A 20,785-nucleotide genomic window follows, 5' to 3' on the forward strand; every position below is an offset into this window, starting at 1 on the left:
CAGCGTCCTTCTGTTGTTTGAAACCAGAAGAAGAAGAAGAAACTTGATGAAAGTAGGAAACAGAGCAGAAGGAAAAAAAAACATACAACAACACGGACAGTTGGCTGTCTGTGAACAAGGTTACACATTAATCTTTCAGGTATGTATGACATTTAGTTTGCCTGAACCTAATTTGTGAGATAATGTGAATAGTTGCGGGACTCGTCCTGTGTTGGAAGGAGCCCCACAGGAAGAGGAAACAAGCGCTAATAACAGCTAGTCCACTTCACTGTTTCCAGCTTTATGAGTTAGCTGCTGTCGAGCAGAAAATACCTAAAACCTCGTTGTGCAGGTTATGTTGTCGTTTTATTGAGGCTCGGGACACTGTTTGGGTCAAATCTTCCCTAGATAGTCATCTGCAGAAGAGCTAATTTTAGCCATATTTGTCATCATGCTTCCTCATGCTAACACCCTGGCTGCTGCTAACACACGTCCACCGTGAAAAAGAAAAACAAAACATCTGCTTTAACCTGGGGTATTAAACACAAACAGACGTGTTTACCTGTACAGTCATTTCTCGGCTCAGCTCGGACTTTATTTGCGCCTTTACAGACATTATTGAGCAATCAAAACAGTGTGTTGTTGTTGTCCAGCTCGTTCCTGAGCCTTGGCCAAGTTGGAGTCATTCTCTCAAGTTCAGCATAAATGATTAACACACAGTACTTATTTTTTCATAACTATGACCCTTTTTTCCTAGGACATTTCCTCAAAACAACGCTCCTGTTCATGACAAACTATGTTTCATTTGTTTTAACACTTTAAGTTTAAAAAATACTGTCATGCTCATTGCTAAAACTTCTCATTTTGACATGTGCCTTAACCTATATTGTTTGAATATTTCCTGTCGATGACCTTATAAATAAAATATTTCCAGCTGTACCTGTTGACTCCTGGGTAGGTGTGTTGAGGTATAAATAACTGTATCTTGTGGAGTGAACGTGTCCTTAAAAGAAAAGGAAAAAAAAAATTTACAAGGGCTGTCAATTTAAACTTCATCACTTTACACCCCTGTCCTGGTGTGAAAACCTTAGATTACAGATAACAACAATGTTGTAGCAAAAGTTCAAAACCAAAGTTTTGTCTCTTTCTTTTTTTTTTTTTTTTTTTTTTAACAATATCTTTTCTCCCCTTAAATAATTAACAATAATTTTTAAGCTCTGCTCTGCCTGCTTTGTTCACTGTGACATATTTTAGTCTTATAATATTGACAGATACAAATAATTTTTTTTTTTTTGGGGGGGGGTTATAGGTAATTAAATGGTTTTTAGCTTTTGTTGTGAATTAAATGCCTGAAAAGTCACAACCTTTAGTAACATTTTATAATAATGAGAGGTTATTACAATAAGAGGTTGTGTACTGTTTCTGCACATTGATACCGATCTCTTGCTTTTCAGGTGACCCCCGTCCACCATGTGAGCTGCGTAAAAACCTTTTGACACCTTAAAGTGACTCTGTGCACCTGAGTCTTTCTGTGATGAAGCCCAGTCTCACTTGAGCGGGAAGCTGTTGCTGCCGATTATGGATTTAGGGAATCCTGTTCCGTAAAACTCAAGCTTTACAGCTCTTCAATCCGGCGTCTGTCAGGAACATGGAGAAAGACACGGCTGAGAAAGAGATGGATGAGGAGGAGGTCTCTAACAGAGATTTGGCCACAGATGCCAGAGAGACTGATGAGTACACGCAGGAGAACGAAACATCACATCCTAACTCTCAGGAAACCACCAATCTACTCACTCAACAAGACTCCGAAGCTGATGAAGAAGCAGAAGATTATGGCTCTAAAGAGGATATGGAGGAGGTTCTGGATGAGTTTGAGCACGACAGGAGTGAAGATTATGAGAACCCGCACGTTATAAATCAGGAAGAGGATGAAGCTGCTAAAGAGCAGCACATGAATGGAGAGTCTGGCTGGAGGAGCATTGGGAGTGGAAAGAGGTGCAAATTAAAAAGCAGCGGATCCTTGTTTGAGCAAAGCGGTCAGAGTGCTTTTTCTTCCTTTCAGAGAGGCAGTGTTATGTCAGGCGGCAGTCGGCACAAGCAGACTCGCAGACGCAACCATCACCACCATCAGAATCGAGGTCGCAGGCGGACAGGCAACCAACTTTTCTTAGCTTTCAAAGAGATGCTCTCAGAATCCGTGAGCTTTTGGTTCATCTCGTGCGTGCACATGTTCATTGAGATTATTGTAACATTAACACACAATTGTGGAGTTGGGGTGGAGATGGGAGTCGTGAAACTGTACACCTTTGGGCAACAGCTTCTTGTGAAGATCACAGATGTACCTGGAATGAAAGCAGATATCAGCCGGGTGTTGAAATGGATAAAATGCACAGGAACGGACTTTGTGGACAGAACTGTGAGGTTCATGAAGTGGGTAAAGTCCGCTGTCTTGACTTGTTTCAGACTTTTCTGCGCTTTAGTTATTCTCAACTTCCAGTGGGTAAAGGGGATGTTTGTCCGCATTGGCGGAGAAAGGGGGAAACGCTATTGGACAGCCTTTCAGGAGTCAAGGTTTTGGAAGGGGCTGCTGTCCCTCCTGGACAGAGTCCGGAGGAGGTTCAGGAGAGACGGCCACACTCCACCATATTCACCTGAGTCACCCGGCAGAGCAGGGAGAGGAGAGCCAGTCCAGGAGCTGGAACGACTCTTAGCGTTGGCTGAAGTACCAGAGGGAGAGCTCGACCCGTTTACAGTGCTGGGTGTGGAGCTCCACGCCACGGAGACGGAGCTGAAGAAGGCCTACAGACAGCTGGCTGTCCAGGTGAGGGATGGATTAGAGACGCTCAGCAGGGCTGCGCACTTATTTATTCAGACGCCTGAAATAATAACCAATAAACTGTATTTTATGTCTTTTACTCAAACAACTTTTTTTTTTCCTTCTGTTTGTTCTCTTTCAGGTCCATCCAGACAAGAACAAACACCCACGAGCTGGAGAGGCATTCAAAGTTCTGAGGGCGGCCTGGGATATTGTCAGCAACCCTGAAACACGACGAGAGTATGAGCTGTAAGTACAAAGGAAAAAAAGTAGTTATGTGAAAACAGAAAAAGCACAAAGATCAAGAAAATAAATATTTTACTGTCAAACACGTTTACTTGTTTGTTTGTCTCATTTTAACATTTTTTATCTGTTCAAATGCAGTTATAGTCGTAATCATTTCTTCTTTTTGTGACGAGACCTTCAAAAAGACTCAAGTTGTCCTCACTTTCCACATGCAGATTTATTTTTCCTTCAAAGAAATTCTTCTTTTTTTAAATCTAAGAATAGTCAGTGTCTTACCTGGTTAGAACAACCTTTTCAGAGTTTGACTAAAACCTACTCAGAGCAGCGCCTATTTAGGAGTGAATTGTTGCCTTTAAAAACAACTCAAACATTAAAGATTTAATTTCAGTTTTTGCTTCACAAAAGTAATGCCTTGTAAGAAATCATAACATAGCATTTGCTTTAATATCTATGAAACTTTTCAGGTTTTAAAATGGGCGCTCCTGTGAGTCGTAGTTTGACTATTTATTAAAGATTTCTCCCTGAATCCCCAATTTATGATGACTCTGATTACTTCTTCAGGTAATATACTCATTATTCACAAGTACTACTCATCTAACTTTAAAAAAAGACTGAACTATCTAAAATGATTAAATGGACAAAACAAGACACAGAGTTGAGATGTGATTTCTCCACTGTTATCCCGTATCAGTCCTTTGTTTCGTCCTGCCTCAGGAAGCGCATGGCAGCAACCGAGCTCTCGAAGTCCATGAACGAGTTCCTCACCAAGCTGCAGGATGACCTGAAGGAAGCCATGAACACTATGATGTGCACAAAGTGTGAAGGCAAGCACAAGTATGTCGCGGCACACCCAGCAACACCGACCCTTCAGTACGCTGCTCGTACTGTAGCTGAATCGTGTCCTGTGCAGTAGGCCTTCACCTCCGCCGTGTTTTCTCTGTGTCCTGTGCGTGCAGGCGCTTCGAGATGGATCGCGAGCCCGCTGAAGCCCGCTTCTGTGCAGAATGCAGTCGCTGCCATAGTGCCGAGGAGGGAGACCTGTGGGCCGAGTCCAGCATGTTGGGTTTACGCATCACATACTTTGCTTGTATGGAAGGAAAAGTGTATGATATAACAGGTGAATGACGGCTTTTCTGTTAATAGTAACACACAAAAATGCTTCCTCTAGCTTGCAAAGAGCTTTAATAGACATAAATGTAGGAGGAGGTCCTAAAATGAGACATTTTGGCTACAGGTAAGCAGAAAAAATGTGTGAGATGTTTTTGTATTTACAGTCATGGTTAAAAAAGGAAGTACAAATTCTTTCAGCTCTGACATTTTATGCATCAGGAGGTAAAGAAAAAATCATTTGGTTTTAATTACCTCATTAATAAATAACTTGTAAATCCCTTCTAGCAGGATTAACTTGAAATATGTGTGTTTATCAGTATCTGGACCGTGTACAGCATTAGTTCAGTTTATTAAAGTTTGCAGATTTTGGTTTCTACACATCTCTTTCCCAGCACAGCCTTTCAGTCAGGTTGAGGTCTGGACTCTAACTGGACCTTCGCAGCACCTCGATTCGTTTCTTTTTCACTCATCCTGTTGTAGATTTGCTGCTGTGTTTGGGTTCGTTGGCTTTTTGCTGGACCCAGTTTGAGCCAAAGCTTCGGTTGTCAGACAGACGGCCTCCCACTGACTCTAAATTATTTGGTTTACAGGAAAGTTCGTAGTCGACTCAATGACTGCAAGGTCTCAGGTGTTTGGGCTACAAAAGACCCGCCCAAAAAATTGTTTTTTTATTCGGTTCTTTTTACTTTAAGTTGGATGTTTGTACAGATATTCAGAGCTCACCTGACTCCAAACATGCTGCTGTGGATTCAGCTGAGGCGTCTCCTCTTTGGTCTTGTTTATCGGAAGGAAATTATTTCAGAAGACTTTGTTAAAATTCAGTTTCTTATAATCCTTCAGAAATAAATTGGCAGCTCCAGCTGTTTATCTAAAATCATTGCTGCATTTTATCGATATTCCCCTGAGTACAAAGTGCCAAGATTTGTGTCCTTATTTGACTTTTTGTGATGTTGTCATGTTTCAGAGTGGGCAGGTTGCCAAAGAATAAGCATCTCCCCCGACACACACCGTGTCCCGTATCACATCTCCTTTGGTTCAAAGAACAACAGCAACGCCACACGACACAGGTACGTACCTCAGAGGGAGGCTTTGGCCACAATATGGACATAAATGGGTCCATTAGGACCAGAGTTACTCCTTCTATCATCTTTTTTTATATCTTTGAGCATTTTTTGTGTGTTTTTAAGTGCCTAAGCTTTTGCTGTATCAACTTTCTGTTCCTCATTTCTGTCCTCTTGTTGTTCAACATTTATTTATAGTCTTCACACATTTTAACATTTCCTACCAATACCTGTGTGTGAAGAACAACTCTTCTGCAGCTCTTCGCTCTGTTTAATTAGAAATGCCGCAGCAGTCAGTCAGCTCTGCCTAAATGTTTTCAGCATTGTTTCTGTGGTATCATTGATTTGGATCTAATTTGATAACTCGGTGAAGTGTCAGCTTGTTCCACAAGCTGATCGTACAATTCAAATTAAACAGTCAGCTCAGCAGTTCAGCTTTAAAATAAAAAAAAAGTTGTATTTTTAGACGACTAAGTTCATTCAGCTGAATTAATTCACCAGAGGATGTGTATGGATTGCTGTCTTCACGTTTCAGTTCGTTTGTGTATTCTTCAGCTTGATCGAGGCGCCTTGCTCTGTCACATTCAGTAAACGGTGAAGGCTGTACGAAGCGTTATAAAGGTGTGATAAGTCCGCCTGGCAGGAGGCTCGGCGTTACCTTGAACTTTGTTTTTATTACAGGCTCTGTATAAGGACTGGCCTTGCCTTCATAACTAAATAATTATTCAGGTTTGTTGACGTCCCTTGTCCCCTCCCACTTGGGTTCATAAATGGAAAATGACAACGAGAAGTAAAGGGTGTGCCTGACTGAATCAATATTTACTGCAATGATTTGTTTATAGCTTTAATAGAGCCGTTTCCTGTACTGTTTATTATATGACAGACACTTTGTGGAGCTGTTTGATTGCGGTGGGAGCATCTGTCACTGATATATACCAAGAATCATCTGTTTGTTTTGTTGAGGAAAATATAGATTCAGTCTTACAGCTGATTGCAGCCTTTTTGGTTTTAGGTATATTATTTGTTCCTTGTAGAGTAATCTGTCCAACAGGGAGAAACCAGTTTTTGTTCAGGCTATTTGTTCATTTAGTTCTGCTGTTCTTAAAACGTCCACATCAAAAGACACTTTTTAAAAAACTTTTATTGTCCAAGAAGGTGGATTTCTACTGAAGATCACATTTCAGATTGTTCACATGGCCACACTTAGTTACTCGTTCAGACTTGTTTTGTTTATTTTCAGTACAATAATGTGGGCATCCTGTTAAACTTGCTCTGAGAGCTCATTTCACCACAATGTACTTCAAAGCAGCAGAGCCACTTCTAAATGCAAAACTCTGATGCAGAAATAAAGAAGAAATGGCTCCTATTCTGCTGAGCTTTCTGGCTTTGAAAAGCATGCCTGAAGTTACCGGAAGGTTTTGTATTAAACTGTATTTTTTTTTTTTTTTGGTTAAGCAGAAGAAGAATGTGTGCAGTCATGAGAAAATGATGAACTAAAGAGCTCATTGAGCCTTGTTGCACCTCCTGTAGGTTTTATGATAATTTGCTTTAGTTTAAAACTATGAACTCCTCTAATTAAAAACATACATTTTTAATCAGGCATCAACCTTCTATTATAGACGCTGAAAGGTTTGCTTTGCAGGTTGGAGCCTTTTATGAAGCAGTATTTTTTTAAATTTAACTTAGTTTTTAATCCCATGGAGATCCAGACTGTTTGCTGCTTGTGTTAATTTGTTTTTCACCCAACATGGAGCCTCATATCATCATCCACTAAAGACATTTGCCTGTTTTACTCAGGCAGTCCGCTCCTTTTCTCATGTTTGACTGAACCTGCACTGTAGCTGTTCTAGCATAATCTGCTCAATGCAAAGTGGAGTTTTATCACCTAATATTGCTTTTATCTAACCATTCAGTCTGTCCTGTACACTCTCATCCTGTTATTCCGTTTAGAAGTCAGTGACGGTTTATGTTTGGACTTTCACAACGTAAATTAAATTTTCTTCAAATGATTGTCATACAGTTTAGTCACGAACAATGCCTCTAGTTCCAGTCCATTTGTTTTTCATTTTTAAAATTAGTTTTCTATACATATAATATGTAACATATAAGCCACACAGCCTTCAGTTTTCCGTCCTGACTCTGTGACGTCTTCTTTCATTTGCATGTTTAGTCTTTTTACAGCCTTTCCATGTTTGGTTGTTATTTCTGTGAATTTTATGACACATCTGACTCAAAGCTACCAGCGTACTTTGGCGAACTCTGTTGAATTACCTTTCTGAAGGAATTTTATAATCATTTCCACGTTTTAAAACTGGTTGGGGGTGAGTTTTTTCTCTCAAGTGCAGTTGTTTAAGTGATGCAGGGTGTCACAGGAGATGATCCAGTGGATCGGGGCCTCGTCCACAGTAACGAGGGCATTATTCAACTATGTTTATGAGGTATAGATTGTGATTGAAAGAACGAGATCCTGGATACAAGCAGCTGAAGCGAGTTTCCTCCGTCGGGTGGCCCGGCTCAGCCTTAGAGATTAGGTTCTCCTCCGCTTCAGACAATCAGCGGAGGCGGGTTGGACATCTGATTGGTGCGTCCTCTGGAGATTGTTCAGACATGTCCCACTGGGAGAGGACCCAGGGGCAGACTCAGAACTCACTGGAGGGATTATATGTCCTCTCGGGCCTGGAACACCTTGGGTTCCCCCGGGAGGAGGGGTGTCACTTGGGATGTCTGGGTTTCCCTTCTGGATCTGTAGCCTCATGACCCAACCGCAGAAAAACAAGGGATGGATGGATGAATGGATGGATGGATGGTTAAAATGACTTCTCAGCTGGACCATGTTACTCTACAATCAGCCAACTGTAGACTTTCTGTTAACTGCAAACTGGCTCACATATTTAGACTTGTGCAGTAATGTGTACTGGAACTGCAAAACAATATTTTCATGTCTTAGTTTTTCCCTATAATCAATCGATTCTATTTTTCCTTTTATTTGGTCTATAATAATAATAATAATAATAAAAAAGATCTTTATTAAATTAACTATATATATATATTTTTAGGTACGTTTCATCATGTAATATCTGAATTGTAAACACATTTTCTTCACAACCATCCCCTCATTTATTCTGTTTTATCATACAGCTGCATGACTGTCATGATGTGACATTATGCCTGGTGCCAAGAGAAACAAAAAAGAAAAGGCCTTCAGTTTTTTGTGTTTCTTTTCTTTTCAGAACCCCCTCGGAGTCCGCCAGCGCACCCTCGAACCCGGCCGACCTGCAGGACTTCTTCAACAGAATGTTTAAGGGCGGACCGCCAAACGACATGACCGCCAACAATGGGAGCTTCTTCCCCTCAGGTCCGCCTCCTCATCACCCGCCCGGTGCTGGGGCGAACCCCTTCTCCCCTCCCCCGGGTCAGACAGGTTTCTACATGCCAGGGGCGCAAAGGCCGGATTCCAACGAGCCGTGGGCCGAAAGCGGCAAGCCGCCCAGGAGGAGAAAGAAGGTCCGAAAGCCCTTCCAGAGGTGAAGTCTGTTCGCTTCGTGTCAAACTAGCAACGCGGGGACACAATAAATAAAGGCCATGTTTGTCTCTCGCCTGCCTGTTGGCGTGCCAAGATCTGAGAGGATCCGTGGATATGAGGAGCCGGATCAGCCAGAACAGAAGAGGAACCTTCTGAGTGAATCCGAGTATTTAAAGCTGGAGAGGTGGCAGTGATGGTGCTTTACCTTTTATTTCACCTTAATATGTTGTCGGTCTTACAGATGACTGTAGCCTTTAAAACTGAAGTCCTAACGATGCTGTAACGGAACGTTTTTTTTTAAATTTTGATCATTTTCCTGCCAAATCCACCACTGCATGATTTATTCACGTTTACTTTAACGCTTCGGTTTTCTCACTAATGTTTAGTCCAAGTTTTTTGGCTCTAGGCGGGGATGCGGTCGACGAGAGGCTTAGAGCAGGTGGGATTTATCGCTTGCTACAACAGAGAAATTAAGACGAGAATCTGGGCAGCTTCACTCTGTCAGTGTTTTGTTTGTAGGAACGTGTGCAAATCTGCTGAGTTAACCAGAACCGGCCAAATCCGACAAGTCTGAACCACACTAACAAAAACACAACGTTTATAGAGAAATACTTAACATTTATTTTACATTCAGCACAGTAATCGTTCAGAGGGCATCTTCGGTCTCTTGTGAGCGAAATGCCTAAGAAGTACCCTGAATTTATGTGACTCTGGTTTCTATTTTCTCTGATTACAACAGATTCTGTAATAAATTTACTCTTCCTGAGCGGTAAAATAGTTATTTTGATGCTGCCTCGAGGAAAACGCTGATAAAACTATCTTGCACATTTCTTTTCTCTTTAATAGTTTAATCTGGAGCTGGTATTTTATGCGATCATTGCCAGAGAATCGCATTGCTTTGAGATTATTTTTGCTTTTCTTGGATACATCTGTCACTATAAACAGACATTAGGCTGAAACATGAAACTAAAATTCACAAGTAGAGAATTGTGACAAAAGTGTACAAATTATACTGAGCCGTAAAGGTGATGTGATAGTTTTACCTAAGTTTTTTTTTGCAGTTTTTTCTGATGTTACTTTGCTGAATGTGCAAACACTTTCCCTCATGAGCGCTACTATCTGTTTATGATCCAGCACAAGAATCAACGAAACGAGTTTATATTTTATTTTACGTTTGCTGCTGCAGAGCTGATTTGCACCGCTGTTTCGACAGCCACAGAAAAACGAAAATCCCCAGTTGTTTTAATTTTTTACCGCACGATCTCCAAAACCCGTCCTCGTTATTAGTTTTATTTGATTTAATCACACGTTTGATGACGGTTAATGTGGTTCAGATTTTAATGTCGCAGGTTTACAGAAAATCTAAATAAAAGCCTGATTCTTCTTGCCATTGATCCAGTGTTAAGGGTGAAAACAACATGAAGTTTCGTTTCGTTGTCTAGAAATTACTTTAATTTTCACAGCAGCTTGAATAAAGAAGAAAACAACTGCTGTTTACTTTGAAGTTTGAGAGTTTAGTGACGTGGAAATTGTGTGCTGAGGCATTTGATAAAGGGTATTTTTTTTATATATTGGCATTTGCGCAGAAGTTTTTTTTTTTTGTCTTAATTTGCACACCCACCACTGTTATAAACATTCGAGGGATTCTGAGCGGTCATCAGTGATTTTAGCCAAACTAGACTCCTCCAGCTGCAGCTGAGTGGGAGGTGTAGCTCACTGAGCAAACTAAGATATTTTTGTTGGTCAGATCCCCCTCCAAAAAAAATATCTGCTTGCACAGCCATGACACTCAGAGCAAAAACACAGGAACCTTAGTGATATTTTATGGCACAAAGTGGAAGATAAAGAAGAGCCTTTTGATGAAACTTGAACGCTTCGCTTCGCTTTTGGGTTCGGTCAGTTTCCCCAGACATGGAGTGAATTAGTAAAACCTGAATCGAGTTTGTTTTGGTGCAGTTAAGGTGGTTTTTACAAGAACAAATCTGTCAAATTAACCCAAAATAAGATTTCCCCCAAAATAGGAGCTCTCAAAGCATTTTAGTTTTGCGTCATTTTAAAGGTCCTTGTTTAGGAAACTGAGCGGCATCGTCGACGTTTGTTTTCCACATTTTTTGGGACTTGAGAACGTGAAGCGTTGTGTGTTTTAAAAAAAAGTAGCAGCTCAGCCTTCGAGAAATATGAGTCCACACTTCAGAAGTGGGGTTTTTTGTTTGTTTTTTTTTTCCCCCATGAGTTTTTAACAGAATATGCAGAGTTATTGCAAAAAATAAAACGTAAATAAATAAAAAGAAATCAGACAATCATCAGGGTTTTTTTTTTTTTTTTGTAGAGAATTAAGAAGTGAGTTCCTGACTGATGAAACAACAACAACAACGTTGGGTTTCTTTCCCCTGCTTTCTCTGGTTTTCAGAAATAAAGATGATTTCCTATATCTACAAGGTTTCTTGCTTTTTTTTCATTCATGGCTTGTCAGTTACAGATCATACAGTTCACAGAAAGGTTCAGTCCTTGTTTGTAACACAGCAAGCACAAACAGAAGCTGGAAACGTAATATAAACGTGTTGCAGGAGTCCCATCGTTTCATCTGGCCTAATTCTGAATATTACTGTAAACACACAGTAAAAAGAGCGGCGTCTGCTTCACTTTTTCCACTCTCTGACCTTAACCCGACCACGATGGCGATGAAAAATGAGGCAGGGCACCTGTAAACGTGCTCCTTACAAGGAGATGTTCCAGAGAGCTGGAGTTTATCGCAGCCTCGTCGTTTGTCTTCTTACAGCTAGAAATCTGAAACATAACAATCCTACCTGCAGTCCTTTTTTTTTTTTAAGAAGAAGAAGACAAAGCAGCATCTGTGTGTCGGTCTGAAGCAGTCTTGTTTGTTTTTAACATTTCCTTAAACAGTGAAGCGTTTCACAGCTGACCAGCAGCCAGAGCTTCTTATAACATCTCTTTATGCAACACAAACTCTGTCAACATTTACCGCATGACCGCCGGTCCCGAGTTCTCCTAAAGTCACTTAGATTTGTGCTGGTGGACGGGTAACCCCTTCGTTTAAATGGTCCCGCACAAAAGCAGCCTGGAAAAAAAACTAAGATTCCCCCTTTGCCTTTTCATGAATTCATTCGATTTTACTGACCGAGGACAACATCGGAGGCCTGAGGGGTCGTGCTACGAAGCGAGATTTCCTGCTCGGCCCGCTGTGAAAGTCGGAGCTGTCAGAGCCACGACGGAGGACCAGATCGCCACGGTAACAGACACGGGCCGATGAGTTCGGCTTTCGTCAAGTCAGCAAGGAGCAAAACCTGTTCACCGATTCTGAGCTTTCTGGTACTCCAGACGTCTATGTCGTCACAGCTCTGCCTGTTTCCTCAAGATAAGATTTAAAATAAAACATCAGATTGTCAAATGACACTAAAATATAAATTCTGCAGTCATTTCAAGGCAGTCAGTACACCGTATTTAGGTGTTAAGTCTTAATAGTTTGTCAAATTGAATCATTTTATCTGTTGCATATAGGGCTATGAATTAGGGTTTCTAACCTTAAGAAATGTTCCCAAGAACTGCTTTTTTTTTAAAAATGTAATTAATTCACATAACTCGAAGCATAAGAAATGGCTGAAAAATAAAGAAATAACTTGAATACACCCGTAAATCATATTTCCTGCTCTGCACCACTAAAAAGCTGCAGCAAGAAATAAAGCAACACCATCGGAACAATTTATCTAAAGTCGATGATGTTTTATGTTTTGCCTGGCTTTGATGAGACGTCCAGTAAAGAGTTTTTATCAAACTTAATGTGTCGGTATCTCTGCATATTGGTAACGGATTTGATGGCTGAAGCGATTTGTACATTATGGGACAGGGAGCGAAGCAAACCTCTTGATTCTAAAGTTAAAAGTTTCAGACGTAAACAGCAGCAGGTGGCCTATTCTGATTTATAACAGCACATGAGGAATAATCCTCTACTGTCCTAATTACGGCGACAGTGTTTTCCCATTAGGGTCTTTGTTTCTTCACTTTCCAACAGTTTTTTGTAACTATTTGTTAGATCGATGTATTTTGAGTGAAAAGAAAACGCGTGGAACGGTCCCTTTCATGGGAAAATGCTCAGAAACTAAATTATTAGCACCGTAATTATTTAATCCTTTTAGGGTTTGTCAAGCCAGGCTAAGGGAAGAAAGCCCTGCTCTGTTAAACCTGCTTTGTAGTTCTCCCCTCTGAACTCGCACCATTTTTAGATACAAAGTATGTCAGCTTATTTGTTATATAATCATAACTAACTTCGGCACGAGGTGGATTTCTGAATATCTGACCTGATTTACAGACGTTTTCTTTACCTTATGGAATAAATCCTGCAGACCTAAGTGTTTATGGGTCTTTTGAGAACAACAGCACTCTGTTATTCAAAAATAAATCTATTTCTTTTTTTTTGTAATTTAGAAAGTTAAGCCTGTGATACATTCACTTGCACATAAATTTGGTTAAATATTTAGGAAATATGACTAAAATATTTTGTCTCTATTCCCAGACATCTCCTTCACCTAAAATACTGTAGAGAACACAGATGTGGTAATAAACGCAACATTAAAACCGTCGGCTTGATGCCTTTCGCCTACAGTTTGCCCTTCAGAGCCCCGATGATGCTACGGAGGTGAGAATTGTCTCGATACGCCACCAGGCCACCGTGGTTGGCCCAGTGGTCTGCTCCTTTGCGCTCAGAGGAGGGCTGGTGATAGGTCAGTTCTGTTTTCTGGTCCTGTGCTCCGCAGTCGGACTGCAGACTCTTAGTCAAGTCCACCACCCCGCCTCCGAGGGCTCGGAGCAGGGCATGGGGAGCGCAGGAGTCCCACTTAAAGGTGCTCCCCTCTGACAGGACGTAAGCGTTAGCCAGGCCCTGGATGACGCACAGGAGCTTGTATCCGGCTCCAGAAGCGTACATCAGCCGGTCGGGGCCGCACAGGGAGCTCAGAGCCTCCTTCACCGCCTGCTTCTCGCTGGAGCTCAGCACCACTGACGGCTTCCCTGCTCCGTCATCGGGCCGCGACACCGAACAGACGTTGACGCTGCCGCAGGACACGCCCCAGTACTGCTTTCCTCTCCACCTGAGAATATAAAGCATGACCGCTCAGATGAATATGCTCAGTTTCTGGAGGGAGGAAAAAAAAAGCACAAATATCTGAGTTTTCTGGAGTCTCAACGCAAAAAAAAAAATCTTTGAGAAAATGTGGAATAGTTTAGCACAAACAGATCCATCAGAAACAATCTGCCAACGAAAGACCAAGAACATGAAGTCACTGAATAAAATTTTTGTTTGCAACCAAACAGCAGATACGAGACTGTTGAAAACTAAAAATGGGTTTAGTCATGCGTACAATCAGATGAGAATCAAACCTGCCAAACAAGATTTGGAGGAAAAAAAAAAAAAACATTTCTGTGCCGGTTTTTACAGAAAACCTTTTTTGTTTTTCCTGTCTGAACTCACCGTCCACCAGCTGGGTCTTTGTGGTAAAAGGGCTGGTTAATTACACCCATGACAGGTTCACCGGTGCCGCGCAGGTAAACCCCGATCAGAACCAGTGCACAGTGCAGACCAGAAGGAGACAAGCGCCCCTCCTCCAGCACCTCCTCCCGGCCCTCTATGTACTGACTGGTGGCATCTTGTTGAATTAAAAAAAAAAACAACAAAACAAAGCAGACAATGCAGTTCAGCTGATGTCTTGTACGTCTGAATCAGATTCCTGGTGACAGGAATTCTACCTATGGGGTCGATCCAGATGCCGAGCTCCGACGGCCTGAGGGGAACCGTCAGGCCGTCTGTGTTGGCTTCCAGGGTCTCCGGATCTTGGTGGATGGCTCGAGCCAGCAGAGACGCAGCCGTGTGGTGGCCGTCTAACACCGTGGCCAGCAGTTTTGCGGTTTCTTCCTCAGTGCCGCACACGGTGACGGTCACACACTCGCCTGTTGACACAGGAAGGCATCCAGGTCACTTTGAAATGTTTGAACAGCACAACTTCCTGAAATATTTGAACAGTGACACGCTGAAGTCTTGGTGCTTTTGTTCCACTAGAACATGTGGCGATCAGCACGTCAGGTCTATTTTTAGCTCTTCTTACCAAGTCCGTTTTCAAACTTGTTCGACTCCTCTCCGTGGATGAAACCTGCCATTTCAGGGAACTGCACAAAACAAGACCCACATTAGGACGTGCTAAAGCGCCGTTTGGTTCTGCCGGATCTCGCGCTCTTTCGGATCCCCCACCTGAGCGGCCACGTCGTGCCGGATCATCTCCTGGATCACCACGTCCGCGAGGGTCTTGAAGTCCTGCACGAACTTCTTGTTCTTGTCCTCTCCCGTCTTCTCCTGGACGAGGAGCTGGAAGAGGGGAGCCTCCTGTCTGCAGACCCGGGCCACGTTCGCAGCCTTCTCAGACACCCGGAGCAGCAGCCTCATGAGATCAGCCATGCCTGGACAAACAAAAAGAACAAAAAAAAAAAAAAAGGAGGGTGATGGAAACTGTGCAGATGAGAGAGAGAGAGAGAGAGAGAGAGAGAGAGAGAGAGAGAGAGAGAGAAAGAATAAAGATGAAGGAGGTCATACTTGCACATGATGAGCTAATTATAGCCTCAAAATTAAAACAGGGCATCTCTGTAAAAAGAAATGAGTGAGGGGGGTATGGGGGGGGGGACCAGGACTTTGTATGTGAGCCAGAAGTGAAGCATAATCCAAGCAAATCTGTAAAATTACGCAAAACTTTGCACTAACGCCTATTGAGGACATCCAGTCTGATGAGATAAAATACACTGAAAGCCTATTTAAGTGTCCTTACTTTTGTATTGTCACAGTCACGTCAAAACAACACCACAACCTCTGGAGATGGAAGCAACCCTCCATGACGCCTCGACGTTTAAAATGTCCAAAATCTGACTTATTTTGTCCTGTTATTATCCACAGAGCCGCCACACCCGTCCGTGTTAAACTCATTCGGGTTTATTTTAGCATTACGAAATACCACATAGCACAATGAGAATTTAGGAGAAGAAAAAAAACACTAGTGCAGCCAAATAAACAAAACATAAAAAAGCCCCTTACCAGATTTGGGTAACACACCTCGTCCGTTTCCTCCTCTCGGTCGCTGCGTTTTCCTGTCGGTCCCTGAACGCAGCAGCGGGGCTAAAGACGTCGTGCGCGTCTCACTTCAAATATTCGGGCTTTTTGGCTGATTCTGGGAGCTGCCTGCTCTGGTTTCTGTACGCTAAAGTGGGCACCTTTCTCGTATGTGGGATGGAAAACGGAAGGCACGGCCAGTGACGCAGACGGAGCGCGCGGTGAGCTCGCGAAGGTGCGGACAACACCGGAAGCTGAGCGCGGGGCGCCCCCTTGCACATTTCTTCCCTTCATAGTTTTTTTTTTTTTTTGTCAGATGTTTCAGAACAGCAAACAAATGTCAATGCCAGACAAACATAATACAAAATGCAGTTTTTAAATGATTATATTTATTAAAGGAAAAAATATATATACCCAAAACAACTTGTCCCCATGTGAAAAAGTTATTGCCCTTCCTGTTAAATTCAGAATTAACTGCGATTTTTTAATTTGCTTTTTTGGAAAGCAGTTCAGTTTCACCAGCCGCAACTAGGCCTGATTACTGCCAGACCTGCAGGATCAAGAAATCCCTTAAATAGAGCAATTATTCACAAATGTAGAAAGCATGGAACAGTGGGGAACCATCTCAGGAGCGGCCAACCAACCAAAACTACTGCAAGAGTGCATGGGCGACTCATCCAGGAAGTCCCAAAAGAACAACATTTAAAGCCCTGCAGGCCTCACTTGTTAAGGCCAGAGTTCATAGTTCAACTATAAGCAAGAGATGAAGGGCAAAAGTGGCCTCCGTGGGAGACATACAAGACCAAACCCACTGCTGAGCTAAAGGCCCGTCTCACATCCGACTAAAATACATCTGGATGCAAGAGCTTTGGGACAATATTCAGTAGACTGACGAGAGAAAGGGGGAATATTTTGGCTGGCATAAAAGTGATAAAGTGAAAAAGGACATCACGCTGACACTCAAACATGGTGGTGGCAGTATGATGGTCTGTGGCCGCTTTGATGCTTCAGGACCTGCTCAACTTGCTGTAATTGATGAAACCATGAATTCTGCTTGGTGGTGCAGTGGTTAGAGCTGTTGCCTCCTGACAAGAAAGTTGCAGGATCTCTTCCCGACCTGGAGCCTTTCTGGGTGGAGTTTACATGTTCTCCCTCTGCTCATGTGGGTTTCCTCTCACAGAGGCATGTTAGGTTTATTGGTAACTCTATGATTGTCCCTGGGTGTGAGTGAGAGCGTGAATGGTTGTTTGTCTCTATGTCCCTGTGATGGACTTGCAACCTGTCCAGGGTGTCCCCCCGCCTCTCACCTAGTGACTGCTGGAGACAGACACCAGCTCCCTGTGACCTGAAAAGGAGAAGCGAGTAAAGAAAATAGATAGATAGATGGATGAATTCTGCTCTCTGGCAGAAAATCTTGAAAATGTTCAGCTAACACTTCATAACCTTAAGCTTATTAAGTTTTGGGGGCAGTTGCTTTTTCACGCAGGGCTGTGTTGGTTTGGATATCTTTTTTTTTTTTAACCTTCAAATCATCATATGAAGACTGCATTTTGTATTTACTCAGGCACTCTTTGTCTAACATGTGCTTGGTAATCAGAAACGTTTAAATATGACAAGAAAGCAAAAACAGAAGAAATCTGTACTGTGTTTGCAGCACTGTATTTTTTACTTGTCTCTCATTGTTTTATGATTTTGGAATAAATCATAAACTGTCTTCACTGAATATTATAAATCTATTTAATAATCACTTCTTTCTATAAGTCTGTCTGAAAGAGCCCTTATTTCAACAAGAAATGCTGCATATTAAGAAACAGTCTATCAATAAAGTATCACTCGCAGAGTTATTTAATGGATTTTAAACTATATCGTTCGTACATACAACTCATTTAGTGGCTTGAGCTCCACAGAGATTTTCTCAAGAGATTGGGTATTTTAGTCTTTCATCCACTTCTTTTAATCGTTTTATGTTTTAAGCAAATACAAATCCTGGTAGTTGTAGTTGAGATCAGTTTGTAGCGTGTTTCTCTCTCCAGTAACCAACTGGGTGGAAAATTACTAACAGGAAACGCCTTGTCCCTCAAGCTCAGCCCATGTGATATAATTGGGTAGCTAAGCCACAATAATCATATTTAATGGGTTGGTTCATCTGAAGAATACAGCGTCTATGTTTGGACATATGGGCTGATTTGGTCTTTGCTACACCAACACTCATATTCTGCTGCACTAAATGATGCGTCTGTATGTAATGTTTGTAATGATGTCAGCCTTTAGAGCTCTTTGAGAGTAACCCACAGATCAGTCACCAGCATCCCCCACAGACAGCGTCTTCCGGTTGAGATACCGCAAATGTGGTGCTGAGAGCTAGTTGGATAATTACAGAAACTTTAACTTTTAGTGTCAGACTTGAATTAGCCTCACACAGGTAAGTGTTTTACAACCTGCAAGTGTGTGGTAGTTTGTCATGTTTTTATCCGATTGCACTGATATTTCTATACTTTTGCATCATATCAAAATCAAATCTGTGCATTCTTATACTTGTAATTCTCACAAATGCAAAGGTTTTAGGACACTCCTGTATACAGTTTGCTTCCCACCTGTAATCTTTTTAAAAGTAGTCTTGATCATTATTTCTCTAAACGAAGTGTCAAGCAAAATGAAAAATAAATAAATCCAGCCAGGACATGAGAGATGTACAGTATCATCTCTGGGCTGATCTTTTACTGAAATCTAGCTCCTTGCAGACAAAAGACTCAAGACTTTTGCACAGTACCCTGTTTGCTTTAGGAGCCTACAAATTTGGCATGGCAAGCAACTGTGTTTAGCAATATTTATCATTATCAACAATGCAAATGAGTTCAAATGTATCAGATACAAACACACAAATAAGTTTAGCATTTTTTTTAAATAATCTTAGTTCACAAACAAACTGCAGGTCTACACCGAAAGTGTTCTCAGAAAATATTCAGGGATTAAAAGGATTTAATCCTTTATTTAACAAAAGCTGTAAAACAGAAAGTCAGTGAAAGAAAAGGAAATCAGAAAGATAACCCATTAAACAGGGAGGCGCGCGCGTGCGCACACACACACACACACACACACACACACACACACACACACCTACACACACACACACACTAGGGAAATGACACAATTTAGAAGCAAATTGTTTTGGGGCAAAGCTCTGACCGCAGATGTCCATTAGATGTCCATTATGCAGTGAATGGGAGATGAAAGGTCTACATGTGGTTGATCAATACAGCTCTGTGTGAGCAGTAATTTGGGCGAGGTCGAAAACACACGGCTGTTTATCCTTCAGTCTCACTTAGGATCCTTACAGGACGGAGGAGCCGCTACAGATGGAGGTAAGATCAACCAACATCTTCAGCAAACTCTTGATTCTACTTGAAACAAGCTAAAACATCACATGAACACAGCATGACAAGTCTGTACTGCAGGAATATGGTGTATTTAGTGTCGAAATATCAGAGAAAAAAAATGCGTTTGTGTGGGAGTAAGATGGGAATTGGTTTTAAAATGTTTGCTGCAGGCCTCAAAGGATGCCATGTCAGACCTGGAGAGCGGTATGGCCACTATTGTTAAGGTTTTCCATAAGTACTCGGGTCACAAGTGTAAACTGAAGAAAGCAGAGCTAAAGGACCTCATCAACAATGAGATGTCTCATTTCATCATGGTAAGTGATTGAGAGCCTGATGTGGCTTTAACGTCATATTTCTTAATAACTATTGCAGTGAGTCATGACAGCAGCTCACGGACTTCTTTCAGCGTTTGACCTGAGAGATCAGTGTGAGAAAACACGCATTAATGGAACTATTCAGACGTGTGTAGTGACTTAGTGCGGGCAGATTTCTCATCTCGGTCAAGGTAGTTTCTGCTTCTTCTCACCCAGTTTTCTTATTAAACAGAAAATCCACGAGAACGAGATTCTGGATCAGCTGTTTGCTGATCTCGACCAGAACGGAGACCTGGAGATCGACTTCCAAGAGTTTGTCACCCTGATCGCCATGGTCACCTCAGCGTGCCACGAATTCTTCTCCCCGAGCCACCAAGATAATTAATCCGCTGCACGCTGAAATGTGAGGAAGACAGAAACGGCTTTGTGTATTTATTTTTTGCAGCTGTGTGTCTGTGTGTATTGTTTTGTTTTAATAGAGAGAACTGATTGTGGGTCATTGTGTCATGTTAGGACTCATTCATTCATTTGTTTTCCACGGCCTCCTTTATCCCATTCAGGGTGGAGGGCTGGAGCCTATCCCATCTGTCAAGAGACCAAGTACAACGTGTTGTGACTATTTGCTGAATAAAATGAAGGTTCATGGCTTCTAAATTGTGGTACACGTATTTCTTATGGTACGCAAGGTTTCCTTAATGGGACACAAAATAAATCTTGATATAATCTGATGTAGAAGATCAGCTAACAGCTTTCTGCTCAGGATAAACTGAGTAAGGTCTCATTTCTTTCAGCTGGAACATTGTTGGGCTTCATGCACTTAGTGTGTGTAGAATCAGAAACTTTATAGGAAGTTTGTGTTTGTTTTTGTTGTTTTTTTTTTACATCAGATACAAAATTTGCACTAAAATTTTATTCTCATCACAATACTGATGAGAGCAATATCAAAATTGCAAAGGACTGCATGAACTGCAATAAATCATAGACTATTATGTACAAAGTGCTGTGCATTTATACTCTTGATATTTATGCCCTTGATGCCCAAACCTGGTTTAGATGAAGGTTTGATGTCCTAAAGCACACTGAGGGGATTGAACAGAACAGAACAGAAAGTGAGGAGCAAAAAAAACAAGGATTAATTGCAACCGATCCTGTCACTGCAATATTCAACGATGATAATATATCTGCACGTCTTTTTGGTATCGTGCAGCCTTAGTCAAGAGTGAAACAAACAACCATTCATGCTTTCACTCACTCC

The 20,785-nt window shown here is 41.8% G+C and overlaps 3 protein-coding genes across 4 annotated transcripts; 2 read left to right on the top strand and 1 right to left on the bottom strand.

Moving 5' to 3' along the window:
• The first annotated feature begins 18 nt into the window (after positions 1–18).
• dnajc14 (DnaJ (Hsp40) homolog, subfamily C, member 14) lies at positions 19–11,095 on the top strand. Its single transcript, XM_017415788.3, has 7 exons — positions 19–139; positions 1,434–2,800; positions 2,937–3,043; positions 3,755–3,874; positions 3,997–4,157; positions 5,115–5,217; positions 8,442–11,095. The coding sequence occupies exons 2-7, from the start codon at positions 1,628–1,630 to the stop codon at positions 8,737–8,739; spliced, it is 1,962 nt and encodes a 653-aa protein (XP_017271277.1). The 5' UTR covers positions 19–139; positions 1,434–1,627; the 3' UTR covers positions 8,740–11,095.
• inpp1 (inositol polyphosphate-1-phosphatase) lies at positions 10,948–16,098 on the bottom strand. Of its 2 annotated transcripts, none has more exons than XM_037975100.1 (6): positions 15,825–16,098; positions 14,994–15,248; positions 14,851–14,911; positions 14,495–14,695; positions 14,220–14,394; positions 10,948–13,839 (listed from the first exon to the last, which is right to left on the bottom strand). In XM_037975100.1, the coding sequence occupies exons 2-6, from the start codon at positions 15,195–15,197 to the stop codon at positions 13,350–13,352; spliced, it is 1,131 nt and encodes a 376-aa protein (XP_037831028.1). In that variant the 5' UTR covers positions 15,198–15,248; positions 15,825–16,098; the 3' UTR covers positions 10,948–13,349. The 2 variants fall into 2 exon arrangements, with proteins under 2 accessions (XP_037831028.1, XP_017271297.1); XM_017415808.3 differs by having other exon boundaries at positions 14,994–15,199; positions 15,825–16,097.
• A 2,953-nt stretch (positions 16,099–19,051) lies between these two features.
• On the top strand, positions 19,052–20,184 carry LOC108235684 (protein S100-B). The gene is made up of 3 exons (XM_017415831.3): positions 19,052–19,201; positions 19,387–19,530; positions 19,763–20,184. The coding sequence occupies exons 1-3, from the start codon at positions 19,196–19,198 to the stop codon at positions 19,913–19,915; spliced, it is 303 nt and encodes a 100-aa protein (XP_017271320.1). The 5' UTR covers positions 19,052–19,195; the 3' UTR covers positions 19,916–20,184.
• Positions 20,185–20,785: the final 601 nt, after the last annotated feature.

This window comes from Kryptolebias marmoratus, linkage group LG4 (assembly GCF_001649575.2).
Source record: "Kryptolebias marmoratus isolate JLee-2015 linkage group LG4, ASM164957v2, whole genome shotgun sequence".
Taxonomy (NCBI): Eukaryota; Metazoa; Chordata; class Actinopteri; order Cyprinodontiformes; family Rivulidae; genus Kryptolebias; species Kryptolebias marmoratus.